The sequence below is a fragment of the Loxodonta africana genome, chromosome 7, assembly GCF_030014295.1.
Source record: "Loxodonta africana isolate mLoxAfr1 chromosome 7, mLoxAfr1.hap2, whole genome shotgun sequence".
NCBI lineage: Eukaryota > Metazoa > Chordata > Mammalia > Proboscidea > Elephantidae > Loxodonta > Loxodonta africana.
This window is the reverse complement of record NC_087348.1, coordinates 86,973,788-86,993,487: the sequence shown is the minus strand read 5'-3', so window position 1 is coordinate 86,993,487 and position 19,700 is coordinate 86,973,788. Positions and strand designations below refer to the sequence as shown.

Sequence of the window (19,700 nt, the reverse complement as noted above, 5' to 3'; positions counted from 1 at the left end):
GAGAGAAGGTTATAGCCATAAAGCCTCATGTATATGTATGACACCAGTAAATGAGTAACAGCAACATTGCAAGTGTGTGCTCATTCTAGGGTTGAAGTCTTATCTCACTCATCCTACCCTCCCTGCAAGGCCAGGGATCCTTAAGGTTATTTTAAGCCTAAAAAATCTGGAGTACTTCAACTTTATACTAATCCAATAATGACTTCACCACCAGCCTCCACAGGTAAACAGCCTCCTCAAGGGCTCAAGGAAGCTCAGTAATTAGAGAGTACAGATGGAATTTATTTAATCTAAAGTCAGCATTTTCTGGTCCTGAGGACTGGCAGTAGCTGATTCCCTTGGTCAATACTGGCAAAGAGCTTCCTCTGAGAACAGAGCAGAATAGTCACCCCACCACTCCAAGTCAACCACAGGAAAGAAATGAAGAATTTAGAGAGAAAACCAAATTCAAATGTAGCCTGCAGCCAGGAACTTTTAAACAAATTCCCTGCACAAGGGGCTAATGGAGAGGGAGAGATAGGCAACATAAATGATGGCTTTATGGGATTCCCAAGGGCAATGGAGACTAACAGCAAAAAGAACCCAGTGAGACGAACCATGGATAGATATATGATAAAGCAAATATAGCAAAAAGTTAACTGTAGAATCTGGGTGGTGCGTATAAGGGTGTTCGCTGTATAATTCTTTCAACGTTTCTGTATGTTTAAATTTTTCATAATAGAATGTTACAGGCAGGGACTGAGTGGGCACAGTGGGAGGCCATAAGTCACTCTGGAGCCATTGTATGAGTAGTCAGCCAGCCAGCCACAGCATCTAAGGGTTCCTCTTGTATATATAAAACTCTATTCTGGGTACAGAATCTGGCAGAAAGAGAACAGGGCTGGGAATCAGATACTTGGGTTCAGACCCACTTGGCTGAGAAACTTCACTTCTCTGCATCACAATTTCTTTATCTGTCAAAAGGAATTCATATCTGTTCTGCCTCCCTAATAGGGTTGTTGTTAGGATATGCTAAGCCAAAAGAGAACACTTTAAAAACCTAAGGACAGTGGGAAGTCATAAAGACAGCAAATGACAAGTTTCTTATCCTCGGTCAGTATAGAAGTGAATGGATGTGTACAACATGAAATCAAAGAAAGACTTTAGAAAAGACCAGAGAAGTTATCTAGTCCAAGCTCCCACCAATGCAAAAATTATTTTTGTGGTCCTATACTGAAACTCTGGTGGCGTAGTGGTTAAGTGCTACAGCTGCTAACCAAAGGGTCAGCAGTTCAAGCCCGCCAGGCTCTCCTTGGAAACTCTATGGGGCAGTTCTACTCTGTCCTATAGGGTTGCTATGAGTCGGAATTGACTCGACGGCACTGGGTTTGGTTTGGTATACTGAAAAACTTCCATTGATCGAGAACATATGACTCTTAAGGTAGTCTATTCTAAAACCAGCAGTGTCTGGCACATTCTAAGTACTCATATTTGCTAATGAACAAATAAAATCCCAGTGCTTTAAGGGACGAGAAACTTACCACCTCTCAAGACACCTTGATTATTAAAAGATGTTTCCGACAATGAGACAAAATCTACCATCCTTTAGCTTCAATCCATTGAACCTAATCCTATACCCTGGAACAACATATTCATTCTTTCTTTCTCAATGCCACAACTTCAAATATTTATCATGACCCTATTAAAAAAAAAAAAAAAAAAAACTACTCTGTTCCTATGCCCTTTTAGGCTAACAGTTCTAGTTCTTTCAACCACTGTTCATGATGTGAAGATCATTTATTCTGGTTGGTTTCTTCCAGACACGATCGAGTTAAAGATCCTCTAAACATTCAGTGCCTAGAACAAAATTAATGTGGCTTCAGCAAAGTAGAGCACAGTGGCCCTGTCGCCTCCCTTAAGGCAGATAGTACGCTTCTATAAACATCTTCTAAATTGTCTGCACTATGTTGGTAGCTGAGGTACACAACTCGTGCATACTAAGCTTGTTGTTGTTAGTTGCCGTCGTGTAAAGCCCCCTAAAATCACCCTGAGCTTGTCGTATGAGTTAGTATCTTCACCATCCTGTACTTGTATAATTAATGGTTTTAATCTAAATGAAGGGGTTTTTCTCACTATCAAATTTTACTTGGCTAATTTCAGCTCATTGGTTGGCCACTGTGAATTTTGCAGGGGCAGGTATTCTGAAACCCCTTTACTGCTGAGAAATCATGACACGAGATGATGTTTATCAACTCTGATTACAAAGCAGGTATATCATGGATAATGATGATGATGTCAATGATAATCACCTTTAAAACAGTTAATACTTACTAGAAGCTTCCCTGGGTTTAGAAGTTTCCCACATGCCAGTCGCTGTTCTAAGAGCTTCACATATATTAATCCTCACAACTCTATGAGGTAGGTACTGTAAAGATCCTAATTTTACAATTGGGGAAACCGAAGGCAATGAGAAGTTAAGTAACTTGCCCAAGATCACATAGCTAGTAAAGGGCAGAAATGGTATTCAAACCCAGATAAATGGTGTAGTACAGATTACCTACTTACTCTCTAGGACCAAAGGAGCTACCCAGGAGTGACCCAGGGACTGGGAAAGGTCCCAAAAGACCTGTCCTGCCAGTCATAAGCCACTCCCTCCCACATACAGGGAAGCAAAAAGGCTAGATACACAACTGTATTACTTGGGCTAACCTGCATTTCCCAGCCTGAGGGGCCCACACTGCCATACTTACCTCCATTGTTCCTCTGGGGACAGGTCTGACATATCAACCTGTAGAAAGACACCACCAAAAAAATCCATTACTATCTTAGAACTGTCCCTACACAACAAGAATTGCTCACAAATTCATCGATATCTTCAAGGAATTATGGGAAGCTTCAGGTCTCACAATCTCTATGAAGCCTTCCCTCACACTGCATTTCACACTGATCTCTTCCTTCTCTAATCACTTATGTTGGCTTATGCCTATGACTGAAAGTGTGTTGTATGTGCTGTGCTAGGCAATGAGGAGAGAAGAGCGAAAGAGTCCTAACCCCCAACAAGCTCACAGCCTAGTGAGGAAGACAGACATATAAACAGATAATTTCTTTATCATATGCTAAAGACTAGCTATGGAAGAACACAGAAATGGCTTTTAACCAATCTGGGGTACTATATATTAAGGAAGACTCCCTGGACAAGATGTGCAGTATCTCTGGAACTGAGATGAAGATGAAGAAATGAGAGACAGAAGTTTCAGGCAAGGGACTAACAAGAACACAAAGGAATAAATTTGCATAGTATACAAGCAATTGAGTATGGCTAGAGCAAAAAGTATGAATCAGGATTAGTGGAAGAAGTAGTTAGATAAAATATTCTGTCATATAATGCCATCTGACTCCATGGTAGCAGGAAACACATTAAACTAGGGTGAACTAGCTTTAGTCTCTGCTCTGCTATTAATTAGTGGTATGGCCTTCCAACCTCAAAGTTCTGGTTCTATTTACCTTAGTCTTGTCCTTTTAGAGTGGGGTTTCTCAACCTCAGCACTACTGGCATTTTAGGCTAGTTAATTCTGTGGGATATAGGGGATGTCCTGTACATTGCATAATGTTTAGGAGCATCCCTGGCCTCTATCCACTAGATTCCCATAGCATCCCCCAGTTGTAACAACCAAAAATATCTTCAGACACTGCCAGATGTCCCCTGGGAGACAAAATCATCCTCAGTTGAAAACCACTGCTTAAGAATAATAATAGACTCTTTGAGTTTAGGGCTCACATCTTCTACTTCCTTGTGGCCAAAAGTCACTCAATACCTCTTATACTGACTGACCCGAAAACATTCCTTGATCTAGACATGAGACAGAAACCTTCAAAATTACTCAAATGAGTCAATCAACAAATATTTTGTTAGTGTTTTATGGTGTTCAAGGCCCAGTTTCCTACTGTTTCTATGATAAATTCAGAAAAGTACCTTAAATGGACATTTGAAGTGAAATAGGCAGAATTCTACTATCAAGTCAAATTGACACATATTTACCAGGCATCCTTTACGTATGTGTAGTAGGAACATCCATCATTATTTAGGGAGGGCTTTTGACTTTGGCTTTCATCTCCCCAGAAGGACCAAGGCCTTCATCTCTGAGGGGGGCCAACTGAATTCAAGAAATGCAAAGGCCCATCTGGGAAGTACCACATTAAGGACCACATTTCTAAAGGATCAATCAATCCACTGGTGTCATGCTACCTATCGAAACTCCCTTCTTTCCCAACCTTGACCTATGTTTTGTGAAGTCAGTCTGTTCATTGTGCCAAAACACAAAGGACTCATTCCTGTTTCTAGGCCTTTGCACATACCCGTCCTTCTGCTTGCAATGTCCTTCCTTCTCGTTTTTCTCCTATCCAAGTATAACTTATCCTTTGAGGACCCAGCTCCAACTTCACCTTCCCTAGAAAAGCCTTCCCTGATCCCCTAGCTTGGTGAATTCAGCCCTCTACTTTTCTCCAGCATGTATTTTTCTCCTTGCTACTCAAAGTGTGGCCCAAGGACTAGCAGTGTCAACATCATCAGGGAGCTTGTTAGAAATGCGGCATCTCAGGCACCACTCCAAACCTACTGAATCAGAGCTTGCCTTTTATTAAGCTCTCCAGGTGATTTGTATGCACACTGAATTTGCAAAGCACTGTTCTATGCCACTCATTCATAGTCTTGTTATCTTCGACAAGCTTTCCAAGTGATCTGTTTCTTAAGACTAGGACCAGGACTAGGTGGAGAAACAAGGGACTATGGCACAAAATTTACAGAGGCACTCACTCGAAGGTACCAACCCTGCATGTGTTTAACCTTGAGAGTGTTTGCCTCCTTATAAAGCTTGTGCCCTAGCACCTTGTTTGCCTCACCCTAGTCTTGGTTCTGTTTATGTCTATCTCGTTCCCAAGACACACTTTAAACTGCTTTGAGGTCTTCCAAGGAGAAGAGTACAGAGCTGAGCATATACTAAGCACTCAATGAGTAATGATGGAATTGAACAGAATACTCTCCAATAGCAAGTATGCTGACAAACCAGTATCCCACCTGGAGGTGCTTAAATTAGAGAATAAACAAACATGAAAAATAAGCATCTGGGAAAGGAATATTCAACTGATATCAGGGACAACCAGAGCAATCGTGTTAAAAAGTATATGTTAAAACAAAGAAAACTACATGTCCAAGGAATCAAGGTAAGCCCATTGAAGGGAAAACTAGGAAGATCCAGAGAACTGGGACAGGCACAGGGGTATCTCTCAGTGAGATAGTGTGCCAGGCATGATGCTGCCTGTGCCTTAGTTTCTTCATCTGGAAAATAGAGAGAATAAAACTTCTGGCTTTATCACACGGCTGTGATTTCACTGCCTTTCCTCCTGGGAAAGTGGATGTCCTTTATAAACTACTAGAAGAGGCTGAGGAACTGAAGTTGGTGAAGCACAGGATAGCAGGGCTTTCAGAGCCTCAGGGAAAACAGCTCAGAAGGGCAAGTGCAAAGGCTGAGTCTCGATCTGGGGCTTGGGGGATCATTTATCACTTCACAGAGCAGTACAAATGCTGAGAGTAAAGAGATGATCTGGCTTTAATAACTGACTCCTGAACTGAAGGGTTATTTAAATTACATCCAAACTAGTCTTCTGGCTCAAGTGGAAAAACAAGGAAAGCTGTAAACTACAGCTATAATTAACCTGTAGCATCTGGAAAGGTATCTTTATTTGCTTCCTCATTAATGAGTTTATTCATTTGGGGCCAAGCACTCACCTAGTCCGAAGGCACCTTGTCCAGAGCCCAAGTAATTAGGTAGGCTTTTTTTTAAGGGCAAGGGTACTTACTGAGTGATGGGCCCATATCCAACTCCTTCGACTCACACAGAGAATGTTTTAGTGCCAATCAATCCCTCCTAAGACCTCACAAGGCCCCTAACCATGCCAATCTACATAAGCCCAGAACTGAAAGAAGTTAAGCCAAAAATGTCAGACAGACAGCAAGAGAAAATTCCACAAAAACGGAAAATCTTCAGAGGTTGGCTGCTACACTTTCACAGGTACAAAAGACTCAAGGACGTGCGGCTGTATTCCCACAAACATGTTTCTTGTCCCTCACAAATATTTTATAATCTGTGGTTCCTGCATCTTTACAAATCCTTACTTTGTCTCTGAAGTCCCTCTCTTTCACCAACCTATATTCTGCCTTCCTGCCAAAACCCGGCCAAATCCTCCTAGCTCCAGGAAGGCTCTTTAACCCCGTTCACTGAAGACACAAACATCCTCTACTGCCTTGCTTTCAAAGTGCAGTCCACAGACCGGCAGCATCAGTACCCTGAGAGCTTCTTAAGAAATACAGAATGTGACTCCATCCCAGACTTCCTGAATCAAAATCTGCATTTTAACAAGATACCCAGGTAATTCATATGCACAATCAAGTCTGGGAAGCACTGCTGTGTGTCCCAGCACTCACATTCACAATTTGTCCTAAAAGGAATGTGCACCTGTGCGTCTGATTTTTTTGTAATAAGTTTATTGAAATAATTCACATACCATAAAATTCATCCATTTAAAGTGTACTATTCAGTAGTGTTTAGTATATTCACATATTCGTGCAACCACCACCAAGTTTAGAATATTTTTATCACCCCAAAAGAGAAATTACATACGCATTAGCAGTCATTCTCTATCCTCCCCTAAACCCTAGACAACCACTAATTTACCTTCTATCTCTACAGATTTGCCTATTTTAGATATTTCATATGGAATCACACAATATGCGGTCTTTTGTGACTGCCTTTTTTCACTTAGCATTAATGTATCAGTACTTCATTCCTTTTTAATCCATTGTACCTATAAACCGTATTTATCTATTCATCAGTTGATGGACATTTGGGTTGTTTCCACCTTTTGGCTACTGTAAATAATGCTGCTATGCACATTCATACATAAGTTGTGTGGAAAATGTTTTTCATTCCCGAGTATATATCCAGGAGTAGACTGCTGGATTGTATGTTAAGTCTATGTTTAACCTTTTGTGGAACTGCCAGACTGTTTTTGAAAGTGGAGGCCCCATTTTACAGTCCCAACAGCCATTTATGAGGATTACAATTTCTCTACATCCTCACCAACATTAATTATTGTCTGTCTTTGCTATTATAGCATCCTAGTGGCTGTAACAGAAAGAAGGCCTGGTGATCTACTTCCAAAAAAAATCAGCCACTGGAAATTCTATGGAGTTCTACTCTGACATACATGGGGTCACTATGACCAGTAGGCACCTGGTAATAAGTGTGAAGTGGTTTCTCATTGTGGCTTTGGTTTTCATTTCCCTGATGGCTAATGATGTTGAACACCTATTCACGTGCTTATTGACCATTTATATACCTTCCCCGGAGAAATGTTTATTCAGATCTTTGCCCATTTTTTATTGGGTTACTTTATCTTTCTATTGTTGAGTTATAAGAGTTCTTTATATATTTTGGATACAAGTCTCTTACTAAATACATGGTTTGCCACTATTTTCTCCCATCCTGTGGATTGTCTTTTCACTTTCTTGATGGAGTCCTCTGCAACACAGAAGTTTTTAATTTGGATGAAGTCCAATTTATTTATTTTTTCTTTGATTGTTTGTGCTTTTGGAGTCATGTGTAAGAAACTACTGCCTAATCGAAGGCCATGAAGATTTACATCTATGTTTTCTTCAAAGAGTTTTATAGTTCTAATTCCTACATTTATGTCTTTGATCCATTTTATTTTTTGTATACGGTATGTGGTAGGGGTTCAACTTCATTCTTTCACATGTAGATATCCAGTTGACCCAGTACCATTTGTTGAAAAGACTATTCTTTTCCCATGTGCACCTGATATTGACTCTTGAAGCTGGTGCATCACTCTTATTTTCCACATCTTCCTGTGTGTTCCCACAGCTCTATAATTTTGCTGACAGACTCTCAGGAAAGACTAAAAGATAGCTGGAGACCTGACTATAATACAGTTCCCCTCCCAAACCAAAAAAAAAAACCTCCGAAGCTAACTGCTGCAAAGTTTGATTCATTTATTCATCTACTGAATTCCCATTTAAGGTACTCTTTCTAAATGTGCAGGTCCTGAGCGAGATACTGAGATACATATCTACTGAATTCCCATTTAAGGTACTCTTTTTCTAAATGTGCAGGTCCTGAGCGAGATACTGAGATACATATCTACTGAATTCCCATTTAAGGTACTCTTTTTCTAAATGTGCAGGTCCTGAACGAGATACTGAGATACAGAGATACAGAAATGAACCAGACTTTCTCCCTGCACTTGAGAAGAAGACAAGTAGAAAATCAAGTAGCTAGGCTGTTATACAACCATGAATTTACTGACCTCAGGAAGCACAATCGTTTCCATTTTACAGAAGGTACAAATGAGATACAAAACAGAGATATGACCTGTTGAAGATCATGGTGAAGGCTTGTTAGGAAGAAGGTCACAGGCCTTATGGGAGAAACCAGAGTCAGGGCTTAGGGCCTTAAGCAGCCAAACTAGACACTGGGTAGTGCCAGGGCCATATTAAGACTTTTGTAGGCCCCAGGCACTTTTGTCTTTGTGGGCCCCTTTCTCCATAACATATATATATATTTTAAAATACATTTTATGGCTGTGTTGGTATAAAGATGAATATAATCAAGGCTAGTTTTTATCCACTCTTTTTCTCCTGATTTTAAAAGAAATAAAAGCATTCTTATAGGCCACCAGGCACTGTGCCTACTGTGCCTAGTGAATAAGTCAACCCTGGGTCCTACTGTCTGTCACAGCTATGGATCAAATATTCTCTCCCCAGCTGCCAAGTCACATTGCTCTGGTGCTTCTGAGATTCTCCTCTCTACTGGGCCTATTTGATCAAGCAGCATAAGGCTTAAGTTCACACTAACTCTCACACTGCCTAAATCCACAAACAAATATAACCTCAAATATACTCAATTGACAAAAATGTGTAATCTGTGTTCAAGAAAGGTTTAGATACATTCATGAATGATCAAACCCAATCCAAAAAGCAGACACGCCATTGACCTAAAAATGTCAAAGTCACGGAAACCATGTTCCTGGCATCTTGAAGGTAGTCAATAAATATTTGTTCATTCACTCATTTGCTCATTCATTCATGCAATTACAAGACAGGCATAAAACAAAGACAGATATTAAACATGTAAACAAATACATATGTTAAATAATTTCTGGTAGAAGTGTTATGAAGAAAAATAAAACAGGATTAAGAAAGAGTGATGGAGGTTATTTTGTTGCTACATGTAGACACCACTTGGTTTCTCCAAAAGGTTCCCAGCACCAGGAGAACACGCTGGGTTGGATGAAGAATAAAACTTAGCCCATGTAGTATGTCTTATATTCTTGGGTTTTATCCCATTCCCACTTTTCACCCCAAGAAAGGTCTTCAGGGCAACAACCACCCCTCTCAGTGAAGACAAAAACAGTTGTAGGTCCTAATCTGGCACAGCTAATGACTTGCTATATGTCACTGAGTAGGGTACTTCTCTCTGTCTCTGTTTCCCCATCTATACACTGAGGGGGTTGGCATAAATGACTTTGAAGGTCCCTTAAAGCTAACAGGCAATGAATTCATACCAAACCGGTTGAACTCCAAAGCTTTGGAGCCAGCTACATTATTCTGGCCTTCAAAACTGTCACAGTTTCCTCAGTTACCACAGAAGAAAAAGGAAGTTACCTTAGTGTGATGAGATGTGATATAACAGGATGCTACCAAATTAAATCAATGAGAATTTACTAAGTGACTACCATATTCATGGATCAGGAACAACCATCATTGCCAGGGGTTGGCCTTCTGCCCTGGCTTCAAGGACCTTCTAATGGCAAAGGGCCCTAAACTCTGGTATCCCACCTCTCACCCCCGTGACTGGGCAACCTGGCATTTCAGAGATCTCAACTGATCCTTCCAAGTTAGAGACTGATCAACCATGCAGCTAAAGACTTCATTCTTTCATAAAACATTAGAAATGAATAAGTGTACAAATCAATGATTCTTACTATATTTACAGAGTTGTGCAACAATCTTATTTTAAATTACTTCCATCACCCCAAAAAGAAACCCCATGCTTAGCTGCTTTGACTCCACATTCCCATTCCTAGGCTTAGGCAACCACTAGCCTACTTCCCTTCATCTGTAGGCTTGCTTTTTCTGTACCTTTCATAGAAATAACCAAAACAAAAACCCAAACTTGCTGCCGCTGAGTTGATTCCGACTCATAGGGACCCTATAGGACAGAGTAGAATTGCCCCATAGGGTTTCCAAAGAGCAGGTGGTGGATTTGAACACAGACCTTTTGGTTAGCAGCCAAGCTTTTAACAACTGCACTGCCAGGCTCCTTCAAATGAAGTTGTACACTATGTGTTCTTTTGTGACTGGCTTCTTTCACTTAACAATGTTTTTGAGGTTCATCCATGTTGTACCATGTATCAGTACTTCATTCTTTTTTTTATTGCCAAATAATATTCCACTGTATGGCTATATCACATTCGGTTTATTGATTCCTCAGCGGATAGACATTTGAGTTCTTTACATATTTTGGTTATTATGAATAATACTGCTACGATCATTCAAATACAAGTTTTCGTGTGGACATATGTTTTCATTTATCTTGAATATATACCTAGGAGTGGAATTGCTGGGTCAGGTGGCTTACCATTTTTAGGAACTACCAAACTGTTTTCCAAAGTGACGGTGCCATTTTACATTCCTATCAGCAATTGCAGTGCAACAGATAGCTTTTAAATGGCCTTTCTAGCCATGGTCTTGTAACTCCCATCAAAAGATTGGGTGGGACTATGCAGATAAGGTGCTTATGGCCAACCAAGGGGATTTGACAGCTTTCTAACAATATAAACAAGGTGCATGGCACCCTTGTCGGGGTGAGACCATGCAAATAAGGTGTACGGAACACTACAAGGGGATTGGTCAGTTTTGCCATCCCACTAGGCTTAAAATGAGCCACCCCAGAGGCGGGGGGTGGGGGAACACCAAGAAAGGAGAGCTAAGAGTGGAGCACATCCTTCAAAACCAGGGTTCCTGTGCTGAGAACTTCCTAAACCAGGAGACAGAGAGAGAGAGCTGTAACACAGGAGACAGTGCAAGACAGCAAGAAGTGGAGGCAGAGGAACAGTGGCAGCAGAACTAAGAGACCAGCACGAGATGACACAGTGGGCTTCCCAGCCCATGGAGCAAGATGGTTACAGTGGGTGTGCCAACCCAGAGAGTGAGAGAGCTGAGTGCCTTTAGGCCAAGGTTTCCTGGTAGAGTAGGGTGCCTTCGGGCACTTACTGGTAGAGCTAAAGAGCTTTGTGACACTTGCCAGAGTCGGCAGAGGCCAGGCAGAGGGGCCGAGAGAGGCCTGCCTGCAGGCACAGCTGAGAAGAGGCTGTCCTGATCAAAGGACTATATCCAGAGTCCTTCCTGAACCTGAATTATAACCTGTTACTTCTCTAATAACCCCCATAACTGTGAGTATGATCTATGAGTTCTGCGTGGGCACTGCAACAAATTATGGAAACTAGCAGAAAAGTAGAGTGCTGTAGGAGGGGTGGTTGTTGTCAGAACTGGAGAGAGGAGGTATGTCTGACCTCTGCATCATAGGAATCAGTCTTGGGCTATTGATCTTGATTCTCCTTCCCCCTTATTAAGTTAGAGGATGTCAGATGCCCCACCACACCATTTTTTTTTTTTTAATAATTTTTATTGTGCTGTAAGTGAAAGTTTACAAATCAAGTCAGTCTCTCACATATAAACTTATATACACCTTACTACATACTCCCATTTACTCTCCCCCTAATGAGTCAGCCCACTCCCTCCTTCCAGTCTCTCATGACCGTTTTGCCAGTTTCTAACCCCCTCTACCCTCCCATCTCCCCGTCAGACAGGAGATGCCAATATAGTCTCAAGTGTCCACCTGATACAAGTAGCTCACTCCTCATCAGCATCTCTCTCCAACCCATTGTCCAGTCCAATCCATGTCTGATGAGTTGGCTTCAGGAATGGTTCCTGTCCTGGGCCAACAGAAGGTTTGGGGACCATGACTGCCAGAATTCTTCTAGTCTTAGTCAGACCATTAAGTCTGGTCTTTTTATGAGAATTTGGGGTCTGCATCCCACTGTTCTCCTGCTCCCTCAGGGGTTCTCTGTTGTACTCCCTGTCATGGCAGTCATCGGTTGTGGCCGGGCACCATCTAGTTCTTCTGGTCTCAGGATGATGTAAGTCTCTAGTTCATGTGGCCCTTTCTGTCTCTTGGGCTCATAATTACCTTGTGACCTTGGTGTTCTTCATTCTCCTTTGATCCAGGTGGGTTGAGACCAATTGATGCATCTTAGATGGCCACTCGTTAGCATTTAAGACCCCAGACGCCACACTTCAAAGTGGGATGCAGAATGTTTTCTTAATAGAATTTATTTTGCCAATTGACTTAGATGTCCCCTGAAGCTATAGTCCCCAAACCCCCACCCTTGCTCCACTGACCTTCGAAGCATTCAGTTTATTCAGGAAACTTCTTTGCTTTTGGTCCAGTCCAGTTGTGCTGGCCACTCCTGTATTGAGTATTGTCCTTCCCTTCACCTAAAGTAGTTCCTGTCTACTATCTAATCAGTAAATAACCCTCTCCAAACCCTCCCTCCCTTCCCATTCTCGTAACCACAAAAGAATGTGTTCTTCTCAGTTTAAACTATTTCTCAAGATCTTATAATAGTGGTCTTATACAATATTTGTCCTTTTGCATCTGACTAATTTCACTCAGCATAACGCCTTCCAGGTTCCTCTATGTTATGAAATGTTTCACAGATTCATCACTGTTCTTTATCGATGCATAGTATTCCACTGTGTGAATATACCATAATTTATTTATCCATCCATCCATTGATGGACACCTTGGTTGCTTCCAGCTTTTTGCTACCGTAAACAGTGCTGCAATAAACATGGGTGTGCATGTATCTGTTCACATAAAGGTTCTTATTTCTCTAGGATATATTCCAAGGAGTGGGATTTCTGGGTTGTATCGTGGTTCTATTTCTAGCTTTTTAAGGAAATGCCAGATCAATTTCCAAAGTGGTTGTACCGTTTTATATTCCCACCAGCAGTGTATAAGCCACCACACCATTTTTACAGCAATGTAGGGGGCTCTGCTGGCACAGTGGTTAAACACTCCGGGTGCTAACCAGAAGGTTGGCAGTTCGAACCCACCAGCCATTCTGCGGGAGAAGGCAGTCTGCTTGCATAAAGATTACAGCCTTAGAAACCCCAGGTTGCACTTCTACCCTGTCCAATAGGGTCGCTACAAGTTGGAATCAACTCAACAGCAGTGGGTTTGGTTTTGGGGTTTTAATCAGCTATGTAGGGGGTTCTAATTTCTCCATATCCTTGCCAACACTTGTTGTTTTTAATTTCAGCCATCCTAGTGGGAATGAGAAGTCCCTGCATGGTGCAAACAGTTAACATTCTCAGCTGCTAACCGAAAGACTGGAGGTTCAAGTCCATACAGAGGCACCTCAGAAGAAAACCTTGGCAATCAACTTCCAAAATATCAGCCACTAAAAACATTAAGGAGCACTCAGTTCTACTCTGACACACGTTGGGTGGCCATGAGGGCAAGTGGTTTTTAGCAGATGTGAAGTGATCCAAAGATCATTTTAATCTGATTTATCTTCATATCTCAGAGAGTTAGCATATAATCAGGTACACTCTATGTATTCAATAAATGTTAGATGAATGTTAAATGTTAACTGCCTTGAAGACAAGGATACTTACTCCTTCATTACACCCTTCACATCTAGCACTAGACACAAAGCAGGTGCTCTGGAAAAAGTCAGTAATTTTCTGAGTAATTCTTTCTTGAACAAACAGTGGGAATGATGATGCAGAAGAATCCAAAGGAATTGGGAAAGTCATCTGAAACCAATACAACATACCTGTTTGCATCGGCTACCACAGCCACCTCTGAGACAACTGCTGCTCTCTAAGAATAAGAAGTAAATTCTGTATAAGCCATCCCTGCAGGGTCCCACACTCAGGAGTAGCTACCAAAATGCTCCATCACTTAGAAAACTGGCCCTCTCCCGCCATTTCCTTTTTCAGGGGGAGAGATCAAGCATATGACAAAATCACAATCTGTGAAAGATACTTTAGCTCTGCTGGAAGTGCCCTTTCCTCTCTCCAAGGAACTCAGAATTTGATCCAGAGGAGGGGAGACAGAATGGCATCTGGACTACAGCAGAGATGTGGAACTGACAAAGGCGCTCCATCCTTTGTGAATGCTTAATTAAAAAGTGACTCTTCCTCATAAGAGAAATGCTAACATGGCACCCTGCTGGATCATTAGCAGTCAACAGTAAATATTTCTCAACTTAAAGCAGCACACAACTAGGACTAATGAGAGATTTGGGGAGATGGAAAAACTGAAGTTAAATGGCTGGTATTAGTAGAAGGCCTAGGTGAGTAGAGAGAAATGTCTCTACTGTCTCCTCCTTTCTCTCTATTACTCTAGCTTCAAACGTGATCCAGGCCCTTCATCATCATGCTCTTCTATCCAGTCACTGAGTCATCCAAGTTCAAAATTTTCTGGTATCCAGCCCTGTCTGTAAAACAAAGAACTTGATAGGCTACTCAATGCCCTTCATAAAAGCCTTGAGGGTGAGCTCTTCTGACCACACAAGGCCATGATCTGATCCCAGTCTACCTTTCCAGTTTTACATTTCTCTGCTCTCCACTCCTCTGGCACTTAGCATATGTTCCCCTGTATTATGTATAACACAATATTATATATAATACACCAGAAAGTGCATGTTGTTCTTGCTGTTGTTGTTAGGTGTCGTGAAATCGGTTCTGACTTGTAGCGATCCTATAGGACGGAGCAGAATTGCCCCACAGGGTTTCCAAGGAGCGGCCAGCAGATTTGAACTGCCGACCTTTTGGTTGGCAGAGGAGCTCTTAACTACTATGCCACCAGGGTTCCGAGAAAAGTATATGCACTCTGGAATTAGATAAAACTGGATGTCTTACTTGCCTGGATTAATGCATTAGTTTTCCCTGCCCCTTTAATCCCCTGTCCATTTCTGCCTACAGAGTGGTCTTTCTAAAATGCAAATCTGATCTATTTCACTCATTTAAGTGCTCAAAACTCTTCTATAATTAATAATCAAGTGCAGATAAAAATCTGAAGTCCTTAACTCAGCATATAAGCACAGCATATGATCTCACACCTGCCTCCCTTTCCAGTCTCCCTACTTTCTCCTCACTCCCCACCCCCTACTCTGATGCCCCAGGAATACTAAACCGCATGTAATCCCTAAAGGAAGGTACCATTCTCATTTTTATTCTTTCTCTATCTCCCACCTTGCATGTATTGCTCCTCCCTTCCCCTCTTTCTTTAGCTGGTTAATTTCTAATCATCTTCTATACTTACTTAAGGTGGTACTTTCACCTACAGCCTTCAGCGAGGACATGGCCCTGTCAACAGCCTAACTCTGGACTAGCCTGATACCCTGACATTTAGCCTCCAGAGCTGTGAGACAATTTTTATTTGTTATTTCTGGTATTTTGTTATAGCAGCCCTAGAAAACTCCTACACCAACTGATTTAAAGTAGTCCCTTTCCTCTAATCATTCTCTATTACATCACTCTATTTTCATTAAAGTATTTATCACCATCTTATTTTGTCACTTGTTTATTGTCTGCTTTCCCTCATTAGAAATTAAACTCCATAAGAGCAACAACTTTGTCTTGTTCATTGCTATATTCCTGGACCTACAAAAATGTCTGACATAATGATCTCATAAGTATTTGAAGAAGGAAAGAATGAATAAAACAACATAGACTACATATTTAATAAAATGCTTGACAGATGTGTGAATGAATGAATGAAGGAGAGGAATAGAAAGAAAAATAAGTGGGAACACTGTAGTTTTTTTTTTATAACTGCTCATTTCTCTCCATAGTCACTGCCTTTGCCTTAGCTCAAGTACTCATCATCTTTCTCCCAGGCTGCAGCAATATCTCCTAACTGATTTCTTCTCCTTTCCTAACCTGATCCCTCCAAAATGTGGTAGAAGTGTGGATTTTACTAGACTGATCATTCTGAAACACAGAGCTGAACATGTTAGTCCCTTGCTCAAAACTCTTCAATGGCTCTCCAAAGCCCAAGCTCCTTAGCATGGTTATAAAAAGGCCTCACCAACCTCATCACTCAATATTACATCCCTACATTTAACCAAACCATGGTAATTTTCAACAACCTCGTGTGCATGGGAAAAGCTGGACAACGAATAAGGAAGACCAAAGAAGAACTGATGCCTCTGAATTATGGTGTTGGCGAAGAATACCGAATATACCATGAACTGCCAGAAGAATGAACAAGCCTGTCTTAAACGAAGTACAGCCAGAATGCTCCTTAGAAGCAAGGATAGCAAGACTTCGTCTCACGTACTTTGGACTTGTTATCAAGAGGGACCAGTCCCTGGAGAAGGACATTAAGCTGGTAAGACAGCAGGTCAGTGAAAAAGAGGAAGACCCTTGGTGAGATGGACTGACACAGTGGCTGCAACAATAAGCTCAAGCATAGGATGTGAGAATAGTTCAGGACCGGGCAGCATTTCGTTCTGTTGTACATAGGGCTGCCATGAGTCAGAAACAACTCCACGGCACCTAACAACAACATTTAACATATACTCCAGGCATACCAACTTTGTACAGAATATTCCATGCTGTTCACAGCTTCCAAGCTTTTGCCTATCTTGTCATTCTGTTGGACAACTCTTCCCTACGTCACAGGCGATCTCTTAAACTCAAACTTAATCCTCGAGAACCAATTCAAACATCTTCTCTGTAAGTATTTAATGATTCTCCCTAACAGAGTTAATCACTCCCTCCTTTGTGTCACCATGGTACTTTATACACACACTATACTACTATTGTTTACATGTCTGTCTTCCCATAAGACCATTAGCCCCTTGAGAGCAGGAACTATGTCTCTTCATCTTTGTGTCCCCGGCACAGTATTTGGCATATATAAGCATTCAACAATTGATTACTGAAGGAATTAAATAAACATATCTAAATTCCTCAGTCTGGCTTTCAAATTCAACGTCATATTGGCCCCAACCTATTGTTGTTGCTGATTACCACTCAGTCAATCCTGACTAATGGCAAACCCATGTGCACAGAATAGTACTGCCCCATGGGGTTCTTTTTTTTTTAAATAATTTTTATTGTGCTTTAAGTGAAAGTTTACAGATCAAGTCAGTCTGTCACATATAAGCTTATATACACCCTACTCCATACTCCCACTTACTCTCCCCCTGAGTCAGCCCGCTCCCTCCTTCCAGTCTCTCCTTTCCGTTTTGCCAGTTTCTAACCCCCTCTACCCTCCCATCTCCCCTCCCCCATGGGGTTCTTAAGGCTGGGACCTTTCAGAAGCAGATCACCAGGTCTATCTTCGAAGGCGCCTCCGGGTGGGTTGGAACCACTGTCCTGGCTAGTAGTAGTTGAGTGCTTAACCTTTTGTGCCATCCAGGAACTCTCTTTCTAGATTTAGCTCTCACTCCTCACTTGCTGATTGCCAAATACATCCTTCTTTCTTACGTTTACTTAGGGCCTTTACTCTTGATTCTCTTTCTCTAATGAAATCCAAATACCTATTAAGGCTCAGCTCAGGTAGTCCCCTTTCCGTGAAGTCTTACCCAGCTTTAACAATAAAAAGGGATTTACGTCCCCAATAGCATTTTGTTTTTTCTACTGATAAGGTATTTAGCACTTCTTGTTTTGTATTTACAGCCACTACATTTAGAATTTTTCTAACTAGACTGTAAGCTTCTTGCAGTCAAGGAACATGATTTGGCATCTTTTTTTCAACTCAAGGACCTAACACACTGCCTTGCACAAAGCATGCAGTTTTATTAGTGAAGAACAGTATGTGCAAGGGTTACCATAGAGACTTCTCATGTCTCCATTCCTCTGTATACATATGTGCTTTTTTATACCTTCACCTAAACTGATCTCCTATTCACGTGGTAAACTTGTATTCCTTTAAGAATCAGCCCAAATGTCATAACCTCTCTGAAGCCTTCCTTAACTCTCTCAAATATGCTTAAGCACTCCTTCTTCCATGTCCCTGTGGTACCTCGTACCTCACACTATATTATAATTACCACTTGATGGGCTCTTCTCCCCACTACACCGTAAATTCTTTCAGAAAAGAGATAGTCCTGTTACTCATTTATGAATTCTCAAAACCAAATATGGTACCTGGCATAATTAAATGCTTAGTAAGTATACGGTGAATTTGGAAAGTAGACAATCTATGTTACAGAGTGTACCAGCAGTAGAGATCATGGAATCACACCACCAGGTTCATGTCCCAGTCCCACTTATAGGCTATGCAACTTTGAATAAATTACCTGTGTCTCAGTTTTTCTCATCTGGAAAATGAAGATATTAATAGTATTAAAAATAGAACTAAAAGAGCTAATGCATGTAAAATGTTAAGGATAGTACCTGGCACACACTACGCACTAAAAGAAATGACAGCTATTACTGTTATCAGAGTAAGAGGAAGAAAAAAACTCTCTCTGCTGGGTGCTAAATGACAGACTCAGACAAGGTTAGATTCAATCCTAGGGGCAATGGGGAGTAAAATGTCACCGGAGACTTCTGAGTAACAGAATGTATTTGGTTATGGATAACACCCTACTGGGAAGGGAAAACCTTGGCAAGGCTTCTGCTCTCTGCCTCCAGCCCCCAGATTTCCCTTACTCCACTATTTCTCCTAGTTGCCCGGGACCAAAAGCCCCACAGCCAAGTCCTAGGATCCTCTTGGGAAAGCTGCACTTTAGAGGGAACTAATGAGTTTATGTTTACCTACAGATTTTCCTCTGAGGAGCAAAGAGATAACAAATGACTTCAAGAAGGGAAAACACAAAGAAAGTGGAGATGAGGAATGATGCTAGATGGATTATTTTGGGTTGGCTTCCATGAAGTTGAAGGTTCCTGGGTGGTGCAAACGGCTTGTGCTCATGTACTAAAGGTTGGTGGTAGGAACCTACTCAGTGGCACTGCAGAAGATAAAGGCCTGCTGAACTGCTCCATAAAGATTACAGCCAAAAAAATGCTAGAGAGCTATAACACATGAATTGGAATCAGCTCTACAGTAATGATTTTGTCTCCACCACCACCCCCCCCCGACCCTGCCACCCCCGCCATGGAGTAAGCTGTTAGGTCAAATAGTCCCAAGTGGGCTGGGCCTACACTCCCCAGAGGCATTCTCTGGCAGTGCAAGTGCCTCCAAGGGTCAAAGATACAAAACAGCAGAATCTGGGAAAAGGTACAATGAGGACTAAAAAGTTGAAGCTACAGAAATAAGAATTCTAGCCCAATGTGAAGAATACTACAACAGAAGTATTCAAAGAGAGAACAGGCTGACCATGGAATGAGAAGGAAGCTTCCTGTCATTAAACCAAAAAACCAAACCAGCTGCCGTCAAGTGGATTCTGAGTCACAGCAACCCTGTAGGACAGTATAACTGCCCCAAAGGACTTTCAAGGTTGTACATCTTTACAGGAGAAGACTGCTACATCTTTCTCCCGCAGACTGGCTGGTAGGTTCGAACCGCCGACCTTTCGGTTAGCAGTTGAGTGCTTAACCACTGCACCACCAGGATGCC

At 41.6% G+C, this 19,700-nt stretch overlaps 1 protein-coding gene across 1 annotated transcript in view; it reads right to left on the bottom strand.

Annotated features, from left to right (window-relative positions):
• RNF121 (ring finger protein 121) overlaps window positions 1-19,700 on the bottom strand; it is a 74,857-nt gene that overhangs the window by 44,247 nt on the left and 10,910 nt on the right. The window contains exon 2 of the mRNA XM_003420106.4: window positions 2,730-2,767. Coding sequence (XP_003420154.4) covers window positions 2,730-2,767 — 38 coding nt within the window. The remainder of the gene's footprint in view (window positions 1-2,729; window positions 2,768-19,700) is intronic.